Source organism: Dreissena polymorpha, chromosome 4, assembly GCF_020536995.1.
Source record: "Dreissena polymorpha isolate Duluth1 chromosome 4, UMN_Dpol_1.0, whole genome shotgun sequence".
NCBI lineage: Eukaryota > Metazoa > Mollusca > Bivalvia > Myida > Dreissenidae > Dreissena > Dreissena polymorpha.
In genome coordinates, this window is record NC_068358.1 from 262,788 (window position 1) to 288,806 (window position 26,019).

Genomic DNA, 26,019 nt, shown 5'->3' on the forward strand with positions numbered 1-26,019 from the left:
TTATTCTTTCAATTCGGGGACTTATAGATTTGCACGTTACCGAGTCCCAGGACTCGGATGAGACAATTTGTATAAATATCACTGAATTCATCATTTGTAACTGTGACAAGCTCTTGATACATGCCCTCTTTGCCTTCACAATTGATCATGTGCACAACATTAGCACCGAGATAAAGCATTATCTGGTGCACTTACAAATGATGACACTCACCTGACTTACATGAAGAATAGACAATTCAAACTTTCGATAATTAATATCATAGCATATACGTTTGGTATTATGACAAGATTAAAATTTGGGGAGTGTGTTCAGCAATGCAGATGGCTAAAATTTGATTTGCTTGTTAGACAAGATAGACTTTGGTCGAAACAGTGGACTTGTACCTTAGAATATTTACAACTCTGTATCTTAAAGCTGGGTGTTCTTGTAAGGCAAAGCTGTTATTGTGCAGTGTTAAGTTGTGTTATAGTGAATTAATTTAATTTAGTCATTTGAGTTTTAATCGATAGCTCGCGTCCTATTCCTTTAAAACAACGAAGCGTGATAAATAATGCATGCATATGCAACCACTTACCCCTAAAAACTTATTCCAATACAATCAGAATGATAAGTATTTTTCATTTATTTACATTTATTAAAACGTCGTTGTTGTTGATTGGATATTTCTGTGCCTGGCTCTGTCAGTGTAATTCACTGGTAAGCCGGGTTCAAGAGCGATGGCTACTTTCGTTTTTAAGTAAATCAAATTTAGACTTAAAACAGTTGTTGCAAAGAAAATATTAACTTTTGGAATTAGTTTTTAGGGGTAAGTGGTTGCATATGCATGCATTATGTGACATGCCTCGTTGTTTGAAAGGAATAGGACGCGAGCTATCGATTAAAACTCAAAAATATTGTGTGAACGTCTGTCCCACATTTATTCTTGTAGACCGTTTGGTTCGAAATATTGCGTGGTTATCGACCGACTGTGAGTGAACGGCTGGACGGATTTCTTTGAGGTAAACTTTTTTTGAAAGGTTGTCCATTGCCCATAAGAGGACCAAGGGATGCTTTGGATTATTTTTTTTGTTGTTGAAATTTTTGCGGCCCGCGAAGAAAGGCCTATGAAAACTTTAGTTAATGACCTTGTTATGATTTTAATATCAGAGGGTGGGGATTTTTTTCGCTTTTTTTTCATTTTTTCTCTCATTAAACATGATTTTATATATTTATTTGATATACTATCCAGGGTACGTTACTTCCACCTGTGTTCATTCGTGGTTAGCCGCTGAAAGGTCAGGTAAGGTCAAAAGTGACGTTAAACAGCTACACCGAAAAACCCGACACAATAAGGGAAAGTCGCACCATATAAAACGCATAATCCAAAAAAGGTACAAAGCACATTAAATTGATTAAGTTAATGTAAAAAAGCAAATATTGTTAAACAAATCATCGTTATGACAATAACAATTAAGTACTTCTGGGTTTTAAATCAATATTGCTAAATGAAGGACATTTATCGTACGTGTAGAGCTATTCACGGAAAACAAGGCCTCGCGTTTTCTGAAAACGCTTAATTAGATTTATTAAGGAAGTTTTACCGACTGTTGAAGGCAGTCTTTATTTTGCAGCTGCATGTTTCTTAGTGTAGTAGATATCAGTTGGAAAACCGCCGTAAGTATATTTTATGATTTTATCAGATAACGTGGACGTTGAAATTTAGCTTTAGTGACAGCGCTATTTGCAGTAATCAATGATTATAATTTATTGTATACTCACTTGTTAAATATAATTTTACTACGGTGGCAAATATGAGACAAAGTCTTAATTGTATGTATATGTTAACCTCCGGGGGGGGGGGGGGGGGGGGGGTAACTCCCTATATACGGGTATATAGGGGTGTGTTTTTCGACTAAAATTATCGATATGGGTATGGTTTTGAACATCTAAGTTTAGATATGGGTATTGAAATCAGAAAATTTGCTTGTATATAAATGCATATAGATTTGCATGTATCAGTATCACAAAGGGTATGATACATTACATTATTGTATATAAATGGGTATAACAAGTTTTATAACATTGTATGATACATACATGTATATGAAATTTACACATAAGCATGAAATAGCAAATTCAATAAGTATACTGTATTGATATGATAGAGATTAAAATTCTATTATGAATAATGTTCACTTTATCAAATTCTAGTATTGAAATGGGTCAAGTTTATCAAAATTATTGTATTGAAATAGGTCCACTTTCTCAATGGTGTCGTATACAAATGGGTCTGCCTTTTCAAAAATCTTGTATGAAAATGGGTCTGCTTTATCAGAGTTCCGGTATAAAAATGGGTCACATTTCGGACGTCTCAGCGGGACACCCCTACCCAAAAATTTGGGAAGTTACCCCCCCCCCGGGGGGTAACCTCGACTTAGCAACTCGTTCCATGAGTTATAAACGTGTCCCCATGATTAAATTGTGGGGGACTCAGTAAGTCGTGGTAATGAGGATGTAAGTCGTTGTTACGATATTGTGTAGCCGTGGGAACGACGTAGTAACTGGTGGGACCGAGACAACTTACTCGTGGTAACGAAAAAATAAACCATCTAAATACATGCTGTTTATTCATTGATCAAAATTGCCGATGCATGAAAGGCTAACATTATTTCGGAAAATATAAATAGGATGGATTTTGGAAAATGCTTTTCAGAGAGTGTTAATCAATCAATACGAATACAGGCTATATGAAAAACATTTTCCAAAATCCATCCTATTTATATTGTACGAAATTATGTTAGCCTTTCGTTTGTACCAGAGGTTAGTCTTTTCGAACACAAGAGTAAGTTATGTCGTCCTCTTAACTTTGTAAGTCTTTGGTACGATTTACTTACCTTTGAGAACCAGTTGCTTAGTCGTTGTATATTGCAACGTCCAATAATGAATAGTGATTCATGAATCATGATCAGTCTTATTTTGAACGAATTTTTATTGTTGTTATACAAATTCAAACAACGGAACAAAACGTGCCACTCTGTTGTCTACGCCAGTGTTTTATCCCTCGTTTAGTTTTCGACGTGCAAATTTATTAAGGACTAAAAGAGGGGTTTCCTATTTTATATAACATTGTAATCTATTTCAAACGGCAGGTACCCTTGGGATGAGCAGGATAATAAATGTTATAAGTGTCAAATACATATAAACTGTCTTTTATTTATGATAAGTAACCGATTGCCAAACGGTGTGACACAAACTCACATATGCGCAACACCAACATACACACACACATGGATAAAACAGGTGTGACTGCCTTTTAACGGTTTACGAAAAGCATGTATTTTGAATCAATTTTGTTGGCAAGATAAGGTTCTTTATAAACGACTGAAGTGTGATTATAATGTGAAATGTAACGATAAATGTATATTAGGGGTATATAGCGGCATTAACAGTTTTTAAACATACTTCTTCACAGGAAAGACGCATTCAAATATAAGTATGTCAAACAGCGAGCGTTTGTAAAATGCTTTTGTTAGCATATACATCAACACTATCGGGGGTGTTTGATTATCATTAAAAAGTTGTTTTTTTAAACACAGTGATCGTGTCTTCCGTGTGGTAGAAGAATGTTCAACCTGTGTTTATTAAACCTGAGATTACGTACAGGCATAGTTTGATAAACATAACAGAAGAGAGTTTTATATTGCCAATATAAGTGGTACCTATCAGTTTCAGTTGAATGGTTTAGCAATTATATTATTGGTTGTTGAAGTTCATTCAACACATATATTCTAAAGTTTGGGTTGCGAATGTGACGCAACATAAGTTTTAACTTTAAGGTTAACGAAAAATACACAAAAAGTGTTCGATGCTATGATTTTTTGATTATGTGCTAGAATGCAATAAATGTATGGCCCCTTATGAATCAAACGTGTTTGTCTTTAATCCCATCTGGATCATTATCCTACATATGATATAGGCGGTCTGCCAATCTAAGCAGAGGCCAGACATTTTGTGTATGCCATACGCAGTTTTTCTGTGTGCAACATATGCAAAGGGATAAACGACTATTTGATAATAAGAACATGTGCTGTTCAGTTTAAACCATAAAGATACAATATGACGTCACAAGCGGATGATGCGGCGTTATCCGATGAACCACCCATGCATCACATAATTTCCGGTGACGAGGAGATTGCCCGTCTGGCCTGCCGATTCGAAGAGCAACAGGTAGTGCTACTCGGGTACCGGAGATGCATATATAAATATAATACATGTATTAACGAAATACAAGTTTAATGTCGGTCTAATACAACGTAAGTAAAGAGACTCCAGCTAAAAGTCATATTTGTTTTTAAACAACATAAGTATAATTTCCATTCAAAAGCATGCATTCATAAATTGAAAGTACAAATTGTAAGCGCACATTTTAATAAAAAACAGCACAGAAGAAAGCGATTCAAAAAATGTCTATTATTTGATGTGAACGTCGCAATTCCTGTTTAACGTTTTACAATACTTAAAACACACGAATAAACAATTATCACACAATGTAGCTCCCAATTAAAATAGTGTTAAACACAATTTCATTAAATTGAATACCGAATGTACTATTTAAAAGCGCATTAATTCATTTCACTTTTTATATCTGTATGTTTCAGAACCAAATTGTATGTGAAAATGAAGTAAATACCAAGCCAATACTTGCTGAAAATGAGCAGCTAAAAGAAGAAAATGCTGCATTGAACTCAAGGTCAGATGAAGTGAAGTAACTATGTTTGGCATGAACGTAGCTACCCGTGATATTGTTCTGTTATTTATAACCAAGCAGCATTTAATTATTTGTCGGTTCTGTAAACTTAATGTAAATGTTAATGCGTCTTTTTTGTTTACTATTTACACGTTACACCAGTTTTTGTTCGTGTATATAAGCGAATTTACGTTGATAATTAAGCTTACCAATGTTTCGATGGTTTTCTGTTTGTATTTGAAATTAACACTATATGTCCACTAACTACTAGAATCAAGTATCTTGTGTTACTTATGTTGACATTTCAAAGATAATTTTAACGAAACAGCGGACAAGAGACTGTGTACAACGAGTTTACCCGTGTTGAAAATGAACTTGAACTGGTAAAAAACGAACTTATCCAAAAAGAGGTGAGTCAGTATTACTTCTTTTTGATTAATACATGTAAACCCAATTTAAGATTCTCTATAGTTTATTCTTTATCAAAAGATGACTTGCGTCTAATAAAATGTGCTTCCTGCGACTTAAAGTCAATAACACTTATCAAAGAAATCAATACCATTGACACGTACAGACTATTGAACTATCAATCTCTTGCACGACGGTTACATTACATTACCTCTGTGTGGCGTTCGACATTGTTTACACACCGGTCTTACTGACCTGTGTACTAACGCGAAAGCAATTGTGGGTAGCACTTCTTTTACGAGTGAAAAGTGAAAGCGAAAGTAGGTCATGTACTCATGCTTCTGATAATCGCTGTCAGTCCTAATAGAGATTCAAAATAACATTTAAACATTATTCAATAACATTTCTTTAAACAACATTCCGTTTTAAACACACACTAAACACGATTTTTCTTTCATTACTAACATTTTCATTCCTACTCAGAACTACTTTGGCGGAAGCATAATTCCCCAAACCAGGAGAATGTGATGCGTCTTAGTATAGAGCTGACAATAACGTAGTGACGTCACCATCTATGTATAGAATGATGCGTTCTATGCATAGATGGTGACGTCACTACGTTTATTGCCATGATCATTCCAAGCGTTCATCATAGAGGTTATAGTATACTAAACAATCTCTTGCACGACGGTAACATTGCATTCACTGCATTCAAGAAAACCATCTCATACCATGATAACTTATATCAGTCTTAATTCATTATTATAAAATTGAAATGGTTGTTTGATGTTAAGAAACCTACATACATACATACGTCGAAGCAATGCCTAACGTCACTCAATAAAAATTATGCTCAATTGTTAACATTTGTGAAGTGTGCGGAATTATTCCGCGTGCGTAAATGGACAAAAAATAGTTCCAAGGAGATGCATTAAAGGGGCCTTTTCACAGATTTTGGCATTTTTTAACTTATTCATTAAATGCTTTATATCGATAAATGTAAACATTGGATCGTAACAGCTCCAGTAAAAAATCAAGAATAAAATTTTAAAAAGGAAAAGAACATTGCCCGGTCCAGGTTTCGAAAAAGTGACCCCTGGAGTCCTTCCAGAGTCCTGAAGTAAAAAACGCCTTAGCCTACTGAGCTGTTCCGCCGAGTACACATATTTTACGTATTTTATACCTTATATAAGCAATCTTCGTAGTTTCACAAAATTTAACGACAAAAACAGAACTCTCCAAATTATTCAATCGTTTCGCGTTGCAACGCTTTATAATTTTTAGGTTTTAAAATCGTCAAAAGATGCATATAATGGCTATATTAGACCATGGTAAATGTTCAGTATTACTGTTTCCTCACAAATATCATAACTAAAACGAAAATTTGCGAATCTGAAACAACTTTTTTCAATTTTGTCAATTTACCAAAGCGTGAAAAGATCCCTTTAATACTACCAAGTTTTTGCCGGATAAATCGTAAATTTAATTATTTTTGTTTAAATTCAATGCATGCGATCTTAAATATTCAATCAAATATACATTGAAAGCGTTTGTTCGGTTTTACCAAAATTATAGGCAAAATGGCAAGCTGAGCATTTCGCAAAGTTGTATGTGAGAGCAAGGAACGACAACTCTGGGTGGAGATTGTTGAACTATATCATCTAAATTTGTTAATCAACGAACAATATTTCTACAAATAAGAACTTCAGAAATCATATACATACATTATTGTAAGTAGTTGATGGGTAAAGTTATTGCTACCTTTCTACGCTCTTGTGCACTTAATGTTAGTTCGATATAGATCTCAAAGCGTTTCAGTATACATGTACATGTATATCCGTTTCGGCATCAGTCCATTGGCTCTTGTCCAGGCTATTACTAAATATATTTTAAGGTAATATAAAAACACAATGTTTCCACAAAAGAAAATCTTGCGGCGGCAGTGCAAGATGTATATCCCCCGGGATGCATATCCTCAGTTGTAATATCCTCAATGAGGAGGTAAAATGTCAGATGAAAAATACTGCCGCTTCTCCGAGAAGACATGTTGAATGTCGTTCATAAAACTCATGTACCAAGTTGAAATATAGGGGCCACGTTTAGAGGTCAATCGACGTGTCCGGACTGTAACGTAATTCTTTATCAATTAATATAACTTGCACATATGTTCGTCATTTTTTGGCGACATGAAATACCAATGTCGTTTGCTGAAAGGTGGTGGTCAATCTTTGAAGCAACGGCCAATTAGGGCATGATAGTGATTATGAATACCTCTAGTTAAAATGTTTCATATAGTTTAAAATTTAACTAATACAAATGTTCAGTAGTTGGGGAATCGCGCTCACGTTCTAACACAACGGTCAATTTCAAAGAACCCCGTCAATAGTTAGATTTATCGTTATTCCTGAGGTAGTTTTTATGCGTATTGCGCTAGGTTAAATGTCAGTGCTTAAAACAATGGGCATGATGAAGCTGGTGTAAACGGCAAGTTTAACAAAAATCTGCCAGTTTCAAAGTATTATATCTCACATGCTCACCATGGTATTCTTGACAACGAGCTTGATAAACAACAAGAATATACACCTGCTATTGTTTAAATTGATTAAGTACAAATTTGCGAACATGTTGTTTTTATATTGTTGGTGAATGATACAGGGGTCTAAGATTCAACGGATTCCTGAGCTAGAAGAAGAAAACGAAAATTTCATAAAATACCTGGAAAAGGTCAAACAGATGTACGAAGAACAGAATAACCATCTGACAGAAATACAAGAAGAAAAAAGTAAATTAGACGATCATATTACTACACAGGTATAACGTATTTTCGTATATATATGTAACAATATCAAATATAGAAAAGGGTTTTTATGGTAGACATTTAGTCGTGTAGCAGAAATACTATACACTAAATATTCACTTGTTTGTAAATTAAAAAATAGAACAATTTACTAAAATAAAAAAGGCTGCTACCTATGTTCTCACTGTTCAAAATTAAGTCAGTAAATTTGCATTAACAAGAAAAAGAAGAAATACATATTGAAATACGAACATAAAGAGCATCCTTTAAAGAAAATACTGATATGCTAAGAACACTTACAAAGGACAACGCGACTCTTGAAGTAACTGCCTCTGATCACGTAAAAAACACATAAATTATTCATGTATTCGATACATTAAAACAGAAACAACGTACTTTTTGTCTCATGTCATTGCAAACAAAAAAGAGTAATACACATATGGGTGACCGATCCATACGAACATGCCTGAGTGGTATAGAAGTGCAAATACTATATTAATAGTAGTGCAAACCGTCCTTTTATCAATTGCACATACGTTATTTTCATATCGTTATTTAAAAAATGTGGGTGATAATACTGAAAATGTAAATTCAGCATTCGTAAATTAACTTCTTGTGACGATCGAAACAAAAGCATGATATCGTGTGTTGACAACTAGCCGACGCTGTTGGTGCAACATACATATATTAATATGAATATCTAAAGGAAAATACATAATTTCAAACGATGTCTTTGTTAGTTCATAAGTGCTCAATTTAGGTTGATTATTGCTTTCATCTAAGTAAGAGAGGACGGGTTTAATTTGTAATCGTGAATAGTATATATTCAATTATCACCCAACATAACAGTTTCAAACCGTTTATATGACAAAAACGCACTCATATTGTTTTGCATATCATAACATAAAATAATACTCAGCTAATTTTAACAGAAAGAGCGGATTCTTGTGTTGGAAGAGGAGCGGGAGGCTTTCCACTCACAGGTTGAACAACTACAAACAAAAACAGCAAAACAGGATGAGAGACTAAAGTCATTGATGAACGACAATTATACACTTGAGGCAAATATGTCGGCACAGGTATTCTGAGTGCACATATCAAATTATGCCATACGAATAAAAAACGAAAACGACTTATTATTATCAATAAAGATCTATCTTTTAATGTTTTGATAATTAAAATATCAATAATAAGATTCGTTGAAAGCCATTACCTCTTCATTTAAATATTTACATCGGAATGAATACATCCTCATTCAACTTTTAAAGGAACTCGTTTACGTATGTTCCGTTCTTAAAAGTTTGTCACCAAATGACTTACTTGATTAAACGAAAATGTTAGCACCACTGGTATATTAACCGGGATTGTCTTCACTTAAATGCTATCGCCTTAACATGTCGACAGTTACATCGTATCATAGGTTTGTTTATCTTAGCGATGTGTTAATGAAACTTTAACAACAGACCGTACATTTCACATTTGTCAGTTTTTTTAAATGATAAATAATGTCGTAAGCGTGATTATTTACAACATAAATTTGTTGTTAAAGATATGCATGCAAAACATATTTTAAATCTAAATGGGTATTTATTGTTTAATTGTATCAATATTTTAGCTTATGCAAATACAATCATCTGACGAAGAGATACAAAACTTGCGCACAGAATTGGTAAGTGTGCACACAACAATTCAAATCCAGGCGGACGAGATTTTCCAATTAAACAAAGACAACTCTCTTCTGGTGGAGAAATCTTTAAATCAGGTTTAATGTTTAAACTAAAATTGTATTTCGATAATATTTTGACAATTATGAAGATGTTTCAACTTTTTGAACTTGATATGTCGGTAGGTCTAATTGACTAGAAGTGCAGTACTTAAACACAAATTACTTGCTTTCAAAATTGTACAATTTTTGCCCAAGTAAAGGTTCGTGGTGAAATTGTGTAAAAGGCCTATCTGGAATAAAATATGACATATCAATATGAATCTTAATTGGTAGGAAACATTCTTGAAACCAGTTTTTAAAGGTAAACTTCTAATGTCGTCTGACAAAATAGCATGCGTGCCGGAAGGGAGTGGATATATTTCACAGGCGCCATTAGCAGTTCTACTTATAAAACACTGTGTACAATGACTGTTTATTACAATCTTTCTAGCATGAAGGTATATATGATGAAGGAAGTATACGAGGAATTACCACAAAGTTCAATGGATGAGTCGGACATACTAACTACAACGGAGTACGCAATACCTGTGCAGAATCGGTTTAAACAAATGAACAATGGCGGGCAAGGACTGAGTGAAAACGGTGGATTTCAAACTGTGCAACGAAGAACGAAACGTAAAAAAGTGAGTAGTAGCAATATGGATACGTTTGCAAACATGGACATAGATAGTAAATTAGTTTGCATGTTCGAAAAAATGAACGTGATAGAAGACACAATATCTGAATGTAGAAATGACATAATCAAGGTAAACAGCAATTATAAACTGATAGATGCACGAGTATATGCCCTTGAGCAAACTATGGATTGGCAAGTTGAAATGACCCGTTCTATGTGTTACCACTCAATAGACAGAGACGCGAGAGATATGCGAAACAATATTATAATATATGGACTCTCCGAGCGGCTACCATACAATGACAGGAACCTTGTTTTGAAATTCCTCGAAAATGAGCTAGAAATTGACACCAGCGATATGATGATCGATCGAGCACATCGATTAGGTAGAAAATTCCCAAACACAAATGACCAAAAGAGACCAATGATAGCGCGCTTCCGAGACTACATAGATACTGAAACCATACTTTCGAACGCATACAAGTTAAAACGCACCCACTTTGGACTAGACCGTCAATACCCAAAAGAAATTGCAAGAGCTCGAAAGGAGCTATATCAATCAAAAGAGGCCGAATATGCACGAATGTCAAATCAAAGAGTGAAAATTAAGTACCCTGCTGAATTGTTTATAAATGACAGATCTATAGAAAACAAATTCCCAGAGTGGTTTAATGTGCTAGGGGTTGACAGGCTGAAGAGGTGCCCTGATACTAAGCCGACCCAAAGCGCGAGGGTGTACTCCAATGAGACTGTTATTAACAGCAGCAGCGAGAGTGACAGTAATGATGGCAATGATCAGGAGGCTGCAGATGAGGATGTATTTCTGAAAACACAAGAAAAAAGCATACAGCCAATCGTGGGCAACGCCCACGAAAATGTAAACAAACCTAGAAGTAGGACAAATAGCGCGGACCGTATAGAGCAGAGTGAGTCAGTACGCGTACCTGTAAACGAAACTCACCAGAGCGTGTCTAGAAAAGCGTCTCTAATCAACAAATCACAAATCTCTACCAAGACGATCGAGAGCAGAAAAACCGATACATCAAATAGTGTGAAACATTTAAAAACAAAACGTGCTAAAATGGCACAATCACAACCGAACAAAATAACCAGCGACAGACAAACAGTGAACCAGCGCAGAGGTGTATCCCAAAACTTTGACACAATTAAAAATAGCACGGGGACATCGGGTTTAGAGCAGATCGACGTACCGGTCACGAAATAGGACAGTAACGGAGAGAGCACGGGCATTAAAATGTGTTTATTGAATGTGCAGGGACTTATCGGGAAACGTTATAACAAATTATTATCAGGTGAAATGAAAACAGTTTTTGCCGAAAACGAAATACTATTATTTACAGAAACATGGTCTAATTCTTTGTATAAATATGATGTCGAGGGTTTTCATTATTATATGCTAAGTAGAACTGTACATCTTAAAGGGACAAAACGGGCTAGTGGTGGAATAATGATTTATATTGCCGATCGTTTGAAAAACAGTATTGATTTCTTGAAAAGTAGAGATGATTGTATTATGTGGATAAAACTTAAAGGTTATTTGTTTGAAAACGGGATTGATGTTTTACTTTGTTTGGCGTATAATGTGCCACATGGAAGCAGTAGGGAAATGTTTATTAACGAAAGTTTATTTGATCAAGTTTTAAACGATATGATACAGTTCGAACATACTTATAATAATAACTGCAGATTTATAGTTTGTGGAGATTTTAATTCAAGAATTGGCGTTAAAGCCGATTATGTTGAAAATAATGATTTACAACGATTTAATGTATTACCAGACGATTATATCGCAGATAGTTTTTTACCAAGATTAAGTCAAGATAAAGTTGTAAATGAGCACGGTTATTGTTTACTTGAGTTTTGTAAAATGACTGGGTTAAAAGTGTTGAATGGTAGAGTAGGTGTAGATAGTAGGATTGGAAAATTTACTTGTATAACCAGTAACGGGTCTAGTGTTATCGATCTTGTTATGTGTTCGCCTGTTTTATTTAAATGTGTTGATAAGTTTGAGGTTTTTGATCCTAATTTAATATCGGACCACTGTGTAGTACAGTTTTTTATAAATACCTACACAAATGAAGATACATCTGATGATGTTGATAAAACTGCTTTGTTACAAAATGAATGTGATAATGCAAAATACATTTATAAATGGGATAAAACTAAAACCGATCTTTATGTACAGTCACTCCAAACTGATAGTATTATACAGTCTTTAAACAAGGTATGCAATGATATTAATACCACTAACTGTTTCTCATCTCTAGACCAAAGTTTAGAACATTTTTGTTCCATTATTGATGAAGTGTGTTCACCATTATTTAAGAAAACTATAAAAACTGGCAAAAATGAAAAATATCAACATGTTCAAAATAACAAATGGTTTAATGACGAGTGTCAATCAGCAAAATCAGAGTTTTATAAATTATTGAACATATATAGGAATGACAAGTCTGACGAAAATAGAATAAGTATGACCAGTGCACGTAGTTTATACAAATGCCTTGCTAGAAAAAATAAATATCAATATGATACTGAGCAGACAAAAATACTAGAACAAAATAGATATTTAGATGCAAAGAGATATTGGAGTATGTTAAAAGGATCAGTTAAGCCAATTAAATCAAGCAAATTGCATACAGATGACTTTGTAAGATATTTTAAATCAATAAATGATCCAGATTCACACTTTTATCAACCAGACGAAGACATCGTTTATTTTAATGAGCGTTACTTGAATGACGAATTACATGTAATGTTTGAAGAGTTAAATATGGAGATTACACATGAAGAAATTAAAAAAGCATGCATTTGTTTAAAAACTGGTAAGTCGGCAGGTCCGGATTATGTACTAAATGAGTTTTTAAAACATGGTGTTTCCGAAACTCACTTTTTGGAGGTTTTGTTTGTACTTTTTAATAAAATGTTTAACTTGAGTTATTTTCCAGAGGCATGGAGCGAAGGGTTAATTGTCCCTTTACATAAGAAAGGCGATTTAGACGATACGGCCAATTACAGAGGAATTACATTGTTAAGCACAATAGGAAAATTATTTAGTAAAATTATTAACAATCGATTAAGTGTTTGGGGGGACAAATATAATGTTTACATAGAAGCCCAAGCCGGATTTCGGAAAGGTATGGGAACAGTTGATAATATATTCGTCTTGCAAGGTATAATAACTCATATTTTAAACCAAAAGAAGAAACTGTATACGGCATTCATTGATTTTACAAAGGCATTTGATTTTGTTGTGAGAGATATTATATGGTACAAACTAATAAAACTAGGCATAAGAGGTAAAATTTTGAATATAGTCAGATCAATGTATAATGTTGTTAAATCAAAAATAAAATATAATAACGAAATTAGTCATGAATCGTTTACATGCTTTTTAGGGGTAAGGCAAGGGGAATCATTATCGCCTTTTTTATTTTCAATGTATCTTAACGACATCGAGGAACACTTTATGCTAAACAAATTTGAAGGTGTTGACCTAGGTATGTTAAAATTGTTTTTATTGTTGTATGCTGACGACATTGTTCTCTTTGCGGAATCAGAAGTTGGTTTACAAAATGGATTAGATTTGTTAGATGAGTATTGTGCGAAATGGAAACTCTGTGTAAATATCAATAAAACAAAGATAATGATTTTTAAAAAAGGGGGACAAAATAGAAAACATTTGAAGTTTACATATCATGGAAATGAGCTAGAAATTGTTAATAAATTTACATATCTTGGAGTAATATTCACAACGGGGGGATCTTTCTCAGCAACATATGATGCGCTTTCGGGGCAGGCCCTAAAAGCACTTTTTAAGTTAAAATCAAATTTGGTGAAATTTACAAATATCTCAGTTAGCCATAGTCTTGAATTATTCGATAAACTTATCGAACCAATTTTAAATTATGGCTGTGAAGTTTGGGGATTAAACAATAGCATCCAAATCGAAAGAATACATCTACGTTATTGTAAACAGGTGCTGGGTGTCCGAACTCAAACACAGAATAATTTCATTTACGGGGAACTTGGGCGTTACCCTCTTATAAATAAACGGATTGTTTGTGTTTTAAAATACTGGATAAAAATATTACAATCTGATGATGTTAAATATATTAAAATTGTTTATAATATGCTAGTACATGATCTCGAAATGTATCCCGAAAACAATTCTTGGGTAAAATCTGTTAAACATCTATTAAATACACTAGGTTTTGGTGATGCATGGTTTTTTCAGGGAGTTGGAGACGTTAATTGTTTTATATCCATTGTTAAACAACGCACATCTGATATATACGTTCAGAATTGGATAACCGAGTTACAACAAACGACAAGGGGTAAAAATTATTGCATTTACGGAATTTTTAGATTTCAGCCTTATCTCAATGTTGTAAATATTTCAAAATTAAGATTCGAATTTACGCGTTTACGAGTATCTGCTCACAGACTTGAAGTCGAAGCAGGGCGATGGCACAAGCCTGAAAAGACACCGTATGAAAACAGAAAATGTAAACACTGTAACGTTCTTGAAGATGAGTTCCATTTCTTACTCGAATGTCCAGTTTTTAATAGTCTTAGAAAACAATATATACGTAGATATTATTGGAATCGCACAAATATGATAAAATTTATCGAACTTTTACAAACTGACAACGCTAAAACAATTAAAAATCTTGCAACATTTATTTTTAACGCAGCTAAATTGAGAACTGAATTATATTATCAATAGCCTCTCTCCACATATTACTGTCTATGTGTTGTCAATCAATAAAAAATATATGTTTTCACATTGTTAGAACATTCAAGTTTATTTTGAATACGATAAGACTTTACAATATGCATATTATATAATTACCTTAATATATATATGTTCAAAATATTTGTTTATTTTGAATATGAATGTCTTTAGAGTTGCCAATTCTTTCGTTACAAATTGTTAACTTATATTGCCTAAAATAGTATATATATATATATATATATATATATATATATCTGTATGTCATTGACCACGGTTTACTACATTGTGTATTATATGTTTGTGTACTCATGGGCTTAAAGCCTAATGTATTCTGAAATAAAACCATCTAATAGACACACGTTTAGCATTTTAAGCGTTTGTAAGTGATAACAAAACAAAAAATAAATAAATATGGAAGTTTGAATATTTTATGTATTTATTCGAACTCTCATAGGAACTGAAACTTGAGGAAATGATCGAATTGGAAGAAGAACGGAAGACTTTGCTTACCAATTTGGAAGATTTAAGGATAAAGTATGAAGAGCAAAGTGAAAAGATGTCAATATTTCGGAAGAAAAGCATCACATTGGATGAACTTGTCGCTACCCAGGTTTGTTTACCTCATTTCGCGTCCAATAAAACATTCACAAGCGTTTAGGTGTTTATTGCTTTATAATTTACCAAAAATGATTTTTACATACATACTGCAATGTATTCTATACAAACACGAACCATTTTATTACACAGTATTCCTTCGTTTGGATGTTTACGTTCGTTTAAAAACAGTTTTTTAATTAAGCGACAGGAGTTGAATTCGTCAGAAAAGGAGAAGGAAGCCCTCAGTAAGGAATTAGAAAAGATTGAAACAACAAACAAAAAACTGAATGACAGTCTCCGAGAATTAACGAAAGACAAAGAGGAGACGGAGAGAATAGTTTCCATTGAGGTAGAGACGATAGTATATATATTTGTTAAGATTTGTTTTGAGAAATTCGCATCACAATTATGACACAGTGGTGCAATGCTGAAAATGGCGACTTGATATATATTTATGATGTGTGTTTTGCATTTCTATATAGTATAGACAAAGTTCAAATAGTGCAGATCATAGGTTAGTCACATTCTGTATATAACAAAAGGTTATACTTACGAACGCCATGTTCTTGCAACCATTGACTTACATTATTGGGACCCTGTTGTTTAAGTTGATTCATGTTTAATTTCCAACACAATAGATAGGTAAATATTAGGGTATTCGTAGCACTTCGTTGTTGGTATGTTAATTAGTTTTTTATGATATGATAGACATCAGTGGATCAACAGATTCATATGATCGAGGAAGAGAAGCAAAAACTCCATTCAGAACAAGACATGACGCAAGAGAAGAACGTAGAGCTTAATAATGAAATTAAAGGTATTAAGCAAGAAAAAGACGCCCTAGAAAAACGAGTCTTCAACCAGGTAAGGTAGATTAGGGATCATCAAAGACAATAATTGTTTCGTTGTTCTAAGATTATTTTTGTGATTTTTTTAATACAAAATAAAGTATGGGGAACATATTAAGGTCATATTTTATTTGAGAGTTTAAGCTGCTGAAAGATTATTTTCATTGTTTTAAGAGACAGCAACTAGATTCGTTTGAAAAAGAGAGGCAAAAGATGCGAGCACAGTTACAAACGATTAAGTCCACATCAGAAGATCAAAGAAACCAGCTACAAATATTAATGAAAGAAAAAGATAATCTACATGAATCGTTTGATAGCAAGGTCAGACACACGAATATTTACAATTTTACTTTTGATAACAGGTATTTTTTTAACTTTGGTTTATTTTGTTTCAGAGTCATTTGCATTACTATTTATCGGTTGAACTTTTAAGGAACAAAGGTTACTAATACTAGTAGATCATTTGACGAACTCAAATTATCTTGATTTATACTATACAAAGAATCATGTGGAACGATATAAACCATTAATTTTGCGTTAACATGAGATTTTCAACACGAATAGCGTTTGCTGGCATAATTTCATAATATGACCCATTGCATATAAATGCATTTCAATGCCGGCCACAATTCTCTACTTTATACCATTTTTTACATTGTATGGCAACAGTTTGAAAAAGAGAGGCAAAAGATGCGAGCACAGTTACAAACGATTAAGTCCACATCAGAAGATCAAAGAAACCAGCTACAAATATTAATGAAAGAAAAAGATAATCTACATGAATCGTTTGATAGCAAGGTCAGACACACGAATATTTACAATTTTACTTTTGATAACAGGTATTTTTTTAACTTTGGTTTATTTTGTTTCAGAGTCATTTGCATTACTATTTATCGGTTGAACTTTTAAGGAACAAAGGTTACTAATACTAGTAGATCATTTGACGAACTCAAATTATCTTGATTTATACTATACAAAGAATCATGTGGAACGATATAAACCATTAATTTTGCGTTAACATGAGATTTTCAACACGAATAGCGTTTGCTGGCATAATTTCATAATATGACCCATTGCATATAAATGCATTTCAATGCCGGCCACAATTCTCTACTTTATACCATTTTTTACATTGTATGGCAACAGTGACATTCGATATCCATTAAAATAACACTTTAAGAAACTCGAATTTGGCCAGTTTTTTAATAGAATTCCTGTATCAGATTAAAACATAACACAAAATACTGTCGAGATATGTATTACCTAATGTTGATTGTGAAGTAAAAACTCTTTTTTGTTTATATTGAATGTTACATATCGTGCGTATATTGTTTTTAACAATCGATATTTGTGAACCGTTTATATTGTACGATCAACATGGCCTGTTTTTATGCAACGCTAACTTTTAAAGCGCCAACTGATAACTTTATCAAATATGTTCTTTCAACATAAATTCCCACCCTAGTCGGGAAAACAATGATTTAAATGCATATATGTTTCGAAACAGATGCTTGCTTTTGAGAAAGAGCAAAACAGACTTCAAAATGAATTGGAGCAGCTTAATAAGAAGAAAGATTTACAGGAAGAACAACTTCGAGCAAGTGCGGATGAAAAATATACCTTGGAAAATATTATTGCCACCCTGGTAAAGGTTATGAATACTTAATCCGTGTCAATATTAAATGAAATGTAAACAGAATGTATAAATCTTGTAATACAATTACCGATACAAACGTTTCCATTACATGCAAAGCATCGTGGATGTGTTTAACCTGCAATGAACACTTCTGAACTTAATAAACAGCTCATAATTATTGTTAACATGAACATTTTTTCATATATGACAAATCGAAAACTGATATTTTTTATAATTCACAACATGTTTAACGCAACAAAATATTGAGTGTTCTATTATTATGTTCACGTCGCTCTATTATACTAACCTCATAGAATTTTGAGTTATCAATATTGCATCTCATATTTACATAGGGTACATATGGCACATATACACTTGGAGACTTTTCTAACGCAATACTTTTTAAACTTTAATATCTCAGTACTGAGTTAAGATTTTGATTCAAAAATTGCTAGACAATCGGGCGCTTTTGCATGTTGAGTAGGTGTGGTTTCATATTTTTGCACGTGGAAATGGTTTAACTTGATATGATAAAAAAAAAAAAAATTGAATTTCTTAATTTAAGGTGGTTTGATACACCAGGAAGACATAAAATAAATTTATAAATCAAAACGTCTCGTATAAAAAATTCAGGTGCGCAATCGTCATGCGGCAGGCTACCTTCCCCACTTGTTAAAATATACTAGTATACTGATTTCTGAGATATTTAAGTTTGTAAAATATTGCGTTAGAAAAGTCATTAAGTGCAGAGTGAAAAAGTCAATATTTCGGAAGAAAAGCATCACATTAGATGAACTTGTTGCTTCCCAGGTTTGTTTATTGGATTCCGCATCCAATAAAACATTCACATGCGTAAAGGTTTTAATTGCTTTAAAATTGACAACAAATGACATTTACATAAATACTTCAATACATTCTATACAAACACGAACAATGTAATTAAAAGTATTCCTTCGTTTGGATTTGTACGAAAGTTTAAAAATAGTTTTTTAATTAAGCGCCAGGAGTTGATTTCGTCAGAAAAGGAGAAGGAAGCCCTCGGTAAAGAATTAGAAAAGATTGAAACAACAAACAAAAAACTGAATGACCGTCTCCGAGAATTAACGAACGACAAACAGGAGTTGGAGAGAAAAGTTTCCATTGAGGTAGAGGCGATAGTATATTTACGTTTATATTTATTTTTAGAAACACGTAATAATAACAAAAGGTTATATTTACGAATACCATGTTCTTGCAACCATTGACCTACATTATTGGGATCCCGTTGTTTATATTGATTCATGTTATTTTTCAGCACAATAGATAGGTAAACATGTGTGTATTCGTTACACTTCGTTGTTGTTATGTAAATTCGTTTTTTGTGTTATATGATAGACATCAGTGGATCAACAGGTTATTGTCATCGAAGAAGAAAATCGAAAACTCCAGTCAGAACAAGACATGACGCGACAGATGAACGAAGAGCTTAATATTGAAATTGAAGGTATACGGCAAGAAAAAGACGCCCTAGAAAAACAAGTTTTCGACCAGGTACGGTCGATTGATGATGCTCAGGGAAAATAATGGTTTCGTTGTTTTACAATTATTTTAGTGATTTTTTTTAATACCAAAGAAATTATGGAGAACATATTAAGGTGATTTTTTATTTTCATTTCATTTGTTATTAAGAGACAGCAACTAGATTCGTTTGAAAAAGAGAGGAAACAGATGCGAGCACAGTTACAAACAATCGAGTCCACATCCGAAGAACAAAGAAACCAATTACAAGAATTAATGAAAGAAAAACATAATCAGCATGAATCGTTTGAGACCAAGGTCAGACACCAGGAAAATATTTACAATTTTATTTTATGATAACATATAATATTTTCTCTTTGGTTTATTTTGTTTAAGATTCATTTGCATTAACAAATATCGGTTTAACTTTTAAAATGGTTACTAACAGATCATTTGACTCGAATTATCTTGATTTATACTATACAAAGAATCATATGGAACGATATAAAACATAAATTTTGCGTTAACATGAGATTGTCAACACGAATAACGTATGTTGGCATTATTTGATAGTAAGACCCATCGCGTTTAAATGCATTTCAAAGCCGGCCACCATACTTTACCTTATACCTTTCTTCACATTGTATGGCAACAGTGACACTCGATACCCACTAAAAAACTTTAAGTTGGCCAGTTTTTTAATAAAATTCCTGTTTTAGATTTAAACATAATTCAGCGTACTGTCGAGAAAACATATCACTTAATGTTGATTGTGAAGGTAAAACTCTATTTAGTTTCTTTGAATTTTACATGTCGTGCATATATATTTTTAACAGTTGATATTTGTGAGCCGTTTATATTATACGATCAACATGACCTGTTTCTATGCTACGCTAACTTTTAAAGCGCCGACTGATAACTTTGTCAAATATGTTTTTGCAACATAAATTCACACCCTAGTCGGTTAAGCAATTATTTAAATGCGTATATGTGGCGAAACAGATGCTTGCTTTAGAGAAAGAGCACAACAGACTTCAAAATGAATTGGAGCAGCTAAATAAGGAGAAAGATTTTTAGGAAGAACAACTTCGATTAAGACTTATAGACCTGAAGACTTTTCTAACGCAACCTTTTTTAAACTTCAATATCTCAGTACTGAGTTAAGATTTTGATTCAAAATTGCACATGTAATTATTTGACTATTCTGTGAAAAAAGATAACGATAAAATCATTCATCTTAGACAATCGGGCGCTTTTGCACGTTGGTTATGCGTGGTTTCATCTTTTTGCACGGGGAAATGGATAAACGCGATATGATTATAATTGTATTTCAATTTCTTCATTAACGGTGGGTTGATACAGCAGGAAAACAAAAAAAAAAAAATTAAATCAAAATGTCTCGTATAAAAATTCAGGAGCGCAACCGCGCAATTTTAATGTTGCAGGCTACTTTCCCTCTTGTTAAAGCATCCGATCGTCACAGATGAATGATTTATGGTTTGCTTGCACATACTTTAGACTAATGATAACATATACACTTTTAAATCCAAATACTTACTAATTACTGAGATATATAAGTTTGAAAACTTTTGCGTATGAGAAGTCATGAAATGTAGTACACAGCTATTTAATTCCAATTTCTTATCAATTTCATCATTCTAGGTGAGTTTTTTTTCCCCAGCAAAACAATATAAATAAAAAAAATATGGCTCGTATAAATATTGAGAAGCGCAATCTTGCAATCCGGTCATACTGTAAGTTAATGCGTTTTACTTTTCACATTATTATTTTACGTTGTACGATTTTGAGAATTTTACTAAGTGATTTTTAAATCGGCTGTTTTCGGAGAAAACCCGAGGTATTGTCATAGCCAGCTCGTCTGCCGTCCGCGTCGTGCTAAAACCTTGACATTTGGCTCTAAAATCAAAGTACTTCCACCTACAACTTTGAAACTTCATATGTAGATGCACCTTGATGAGTTCTACACGCCACACCCATTTCTGGGTCACTATGTAAAAGGTCAATGTCACTGTGACCTCTAAAAGAAAAATTCTTACAAGCTTAAATTTATTCAAAACTGCACCCGCAGCCGAGCATTGGCACCCGTTATTCGGTGCTCTTGTTTTAAATTTGTTATGTTTGATATATTAATGTTGATCAATTTCAATTCTATTTACATTAAGTATTAGATCTTTGTTGAATACATCTGAGTAGAAATTTAAACAAAATCCGTTCTGAAATAAGGGAGCTATATTGATTTGATTACGAGTTGCAATAGAAAAGTCTCAAAGTGCATATTTTGCCAGAAAAGCGAAAACATATAGGTGTACCTACTATTTAGTCATGTTTCGTAGATCGCGTAAACGCAAAATTTTACTTGTTACGAACCATTTTTGGAGACATTCCATGGATTTCCTTCTTATCAAATTTATAATGTTTGTTTTAATTTACCCTAATAACAACTTCTTCTAAATTATTTATTTTACAGGAGCAGCAAATGAAAGAAAAAGATTTGCACTATACCGAAACCTATGCACACGAAAATGAACAACTCAGAAATGAATTGTCATCGTGAGTGTTTTTTTCAATTTGTGTCTAGGCTTTTATGATTGTATATATAGAAGTAATGACTGTGAAGAAAATATATCAGGAGGCAAAACCTGCCAACTGCCAGTTTTATTTATAAAAGGCAAATTGACGCTCACTCAATAAATTACAGTGCAATGTATACCATAAGACACATTAAACTCACAACATCGCATTCGCATGTTAAATGTAAAGCATTTGAATAAAATAGGTTAAGACGAATATGAAACTTAACCTTTCATAAATCGCAAACTTAACATGTGTCAATAAACTCTAACCTAAAATCAATATGATTTAAATAGAACAGTTATAAAATCGAATCATTAGTCGTGCTATCTAATGGTTCTTTCTTTGTAAAACAACAATTTTACATAGTTAGCATACCTTGTTTTATCATATTTGCGGTGTTTGCCCAAAACAAATGTACAATGCGAAAATGTGTATATATTTTTTATCAATTTAATGAGCTCTTTTCATGGTCCTGTTTTGTAAAATCATAAAATTTGTGAGAGTGAGTGTCGCTTTTTAATATTATCCAAAAGAAAATGGGCATGGTTTTGTGTATGCCTATAGTTATATATACACTAATATTCAAAGCCCCGATACGTGTTTTGGTCATTGTTTTGTGTGATGAACTTCTGGTAAATATGTAACATTGCATCTGTGGGTATCCTACACAGAGTTTTGAAGGACGAGGCGCGCTTGAGCACGTATCTTGATCCCAGAGCCATCGCTGAACTGTACAAGAACCTTTATATAAACGTTTGGTCTCGCACTTTTGAAACAGCCAAAAACCTGACATTCGCTGGAAACGTGAAAAACGCTGTCATTAAAATTATAGAGTGTGTTGAGGTAAATATTTAATATATGTATATATTATTCTTGTATAGTTCATCAGAATTCATTTTGAAGCATCATTCGTTAGAAAACAGGTTCATAATTAATTTGCTTGAAGGTTCTTTTCTTCAGAATAGTTTTTATTCACACAGATCAGAGCAATGGGTGATATGCTATTTCTTTCTATCACAAAAATACAAAAACACACCGCGAAATAACCACTAGTATATAAAATAATTATTGTATGGTAGCAAATTACAACTGCGTCTTTGTGTTAAACAATACGTTCCTGTAATTACTTTCAGATGGTCAATACATTTTGTAAAACAGAGTGTGGAGAAATAAAGCGGCATTTTAAAGAAATGCTCGAAGGAGAAACAGCTGATGTAAGAATGCTACACTCCAGTCTTGATTTGTTACATGTTTATCACATGAAAACACAATATTTTATTAAATAACACATTTCTCTTATCTAATTATTAACATCCGTATTGTATCCCTTTGCGAAGTAAGCATCTGGAGCCATATTTGCATTGTACGTATCAAACCAAACTTTAAATCTAAAGGGCTATATTTGTTGATGACAAAATATTAACGAATTAGATTAATCTATGGAAGTTTTGAAATATATAATTATTTTATTAGACAATATTATAGCTTTAAAAAATTAATATTTATTTCGTTATTTATCGATTAATTTCTCAGTTAAAAGCGGACGTTTTCGACGAGGCACGAATTATTCAAATGATAACTTCTGGTACATCGGAACTCGCCTTAGGTTTGCTTGTTCAGGTAAAAGCATATGATTACAACGCTTACAATAAGCTGACGTCACATCATTAAGTATAATACGCTTTTAATAGTAAATTACGCTGGAATACACAAGCTTAATGCTGAAGACTTTTCGTATTCAACATTCCAAAACAATATTTTGATAGGAAACGCATTGGTGAAAAGAAACATACAACTTAATTATGTGTGTTTGGAAACAACAAATACAATTTACGGGGTTAATTTGTCCTTAAGGCTACTTGTGTTCGCACGCTGCCACGTGATTACCAAACAATCAGATAGTTATTATAATTTTATATTTACACATATATAATACAACATTTTAGGTATTCATGAAAACATTAAATCCTGGTTTTCAACTACAAAAGCTTGCATATGCATCTCCTGTATTCGTCCGAGAGTGTATTCGAATCTTTTGGCTGCTGAACGTGCAATGGCCACAAATCGAGACACGCACGATTAAAGGTGGAGATTTTAACAGAAACGTATATGAGACGTTTACCGAGGAGGGTGACAAAGTCGAGTATGTTGTATGGCCTGCCCTCATCTACGACGAAACCGTGCTAGCAAAAGGGGTTGCCAAATGTTACCAGTCGGCAATTCTCACACAAGCCACTAGTCTTCCTCCAATAGATGTTTACCAGGAAACTTCAGACAAAGAAGAGGGTTGTTCCTCTGATGAAGATGGATTGGAAGGAAATATGCCACGATATGAAGTGTTAAACGCAGCTCTAGCCGGTCTTTCGTTCACTTCAGGAGTTCAATACAACGTTTATACGGAGGCAGAACCAAACGACACCAATGGGGGGGCAAAACGGTTGTAGTATGTTGCCAGCAGTCGACAATTTCTTTACAACGACATAACAAACAATTGCAGATCCGGTGCGCGCATTTGCATCTCATTTACAAACCAAAATGGTTGAAACTGATAACAGAGAGTCGGTAAATGATAGTGTATGCATTGTTTAAGCATTATGCGCAGCACGATGCGTATGTAACATACAAACGTGTGGACATTCATTCGATATGTTTTTATTAATATATTTTTAATTTGCATTTTGTTACGAGTGTGCTATCACAAATTCATGCCGTCTTACTAAACAATATTTGAGTGTGTGTTTTTTCATTCCAAATAATTTGCTTTTTTAATCATTTGTTTGTGCATTTTATACTTTTGTTTATGTATTTCCATATTGATAATTAATGAGTGATTTTCTCGTGTACGTATATATGTTAATTAGTCATGTAATTCGTGTAATTCAGGACATTTGATGATGAATACAACAATGCACATTACGCATTCAATAATTTTTTGAGGCTTAAAGAGATGTCCATCAACTAATGGTCCCAACAAGTAATCATATGAATTACTACATACACGCAATATGTAAAGATAAGAACAAAAACTTGAAAATTACAGATAGCCTATACACTATTTTCAAAGTGTGTACACATATCGTATAACGTTCACGTCTTATAAAGTGCCAACATCGCATGTATTTATTTAAAGTATGCTATAAAACAGAAGTTGCATGTTGTAATACGTAAATACATACATAATTATTGATAATTTTCTGTGTTTCACAAGAAAGATGTGATGAATTATCCCTTACTCTCACAGTATAGGTCCTCCCCATAGTATTGTGCCTTTAAATATAACGAAAAACCTTCAAGAAGTGCTGGAAAGTTAATGATTTTTCAGAAGTTGTCATTTAATTGATAATTATCCATGTCTATGATCACGATCATTCTTATTATTTACGAAGTTCATTGGTAAGTAAGTCATCTTTATTCTAGGGTGATGCTATGATATGTAATTACGCAACACACAATTATGCTAGTTTGTATATGGTTTAAAAGTATCTTTATCAAATGTTTTATATGCCGCTTACTTTTGAATAAGACATAAACATATTTAAAGAACAACATGAGCAAGAGTTTCGATTTTCTACTTTGTTTAGAACAAGCAGACACGCATAATAATAAATCATAGCAACCAATCAGAAGGACCGATTCTATGAGACAATTGTGTAAATAATACATAAATATGAAATAGATAACTACAGGGAGCTAAGTCTAGCCAGTATTTTGTCGAAACATTGCCGATGTAAATGTAGTTTTCGTTGTTATGTCCAAGAATACACATTTAACTATGGAGTTACATGTAACATACGCGTGTTTTTGTATTTGTTC

At 33.1% G+C, this 26,019-nt stretch overlaps 1 protein-coding gene across 9 annotated transcripts; it reads left to right on the forward strand.

Annotated features, from left to right (window-relative positions):
- The first annotated feature begins 373 nt into the window (after nt 1–373).
- On the forward strand, nt 374–25,757 carry LOC127878013 (golgin subfamily A member 4-like). 9 transcript variants are annotated; one of them, XM_052424378.1, is made up of 22 exons: nt 673–806; nt 930–999; nt 1,230–1,654; nt 4,076–4,207; nt 4,639–4,730; nt 5,056–5,137; nt 7,791–7,946; nt 8,865–9,011; nt 9,548–9,694; nt 15,488–15,643; nt 15,833–15,979; nt 16,339–16,494; nt 16,653–16,799; nt 17,986–18,123; nt 19,113–19,259; nt 19,489–19,644; nt 19,783–19,929; nt 22,100–22,182; nt 22,878–23,049; nt 23,340–23,420; nt 23,740–23,826; nt 24,153–25,757. In XM_052424378.1, exons 4-22 carry the CDS (start codon nt 4,097–4,099, stop codon nt 24,648–24,650), a joined length of 2,850 nt encoding a protein of 949 aa, XP_052280338.1. In that variant the 5' UTR covers nt 673–806; nt 930–999; nt 1,230–1,654; nt 4,076–4,096; the 3' UTR covers nt 24,651–25,757. The 9 variants fall into 9 exon arrangements, with proteins under 9 accessions (XP_052280341.1, XP_052280345.1, XP_052280343.1 ...); XM_052424381.1 differs by lacking the exons at nt 673–806; nt 1,230–1,654 and adding an exon at nt 374–427; XM_052424383.1 differs by lacking the exon at nt 1,230–1,654 and having other exon boundaries at nt 672–806; nt 15,839–15,979.
- Nucleotides 25,758–26,019: the final 262 nt, after the last annotated feature.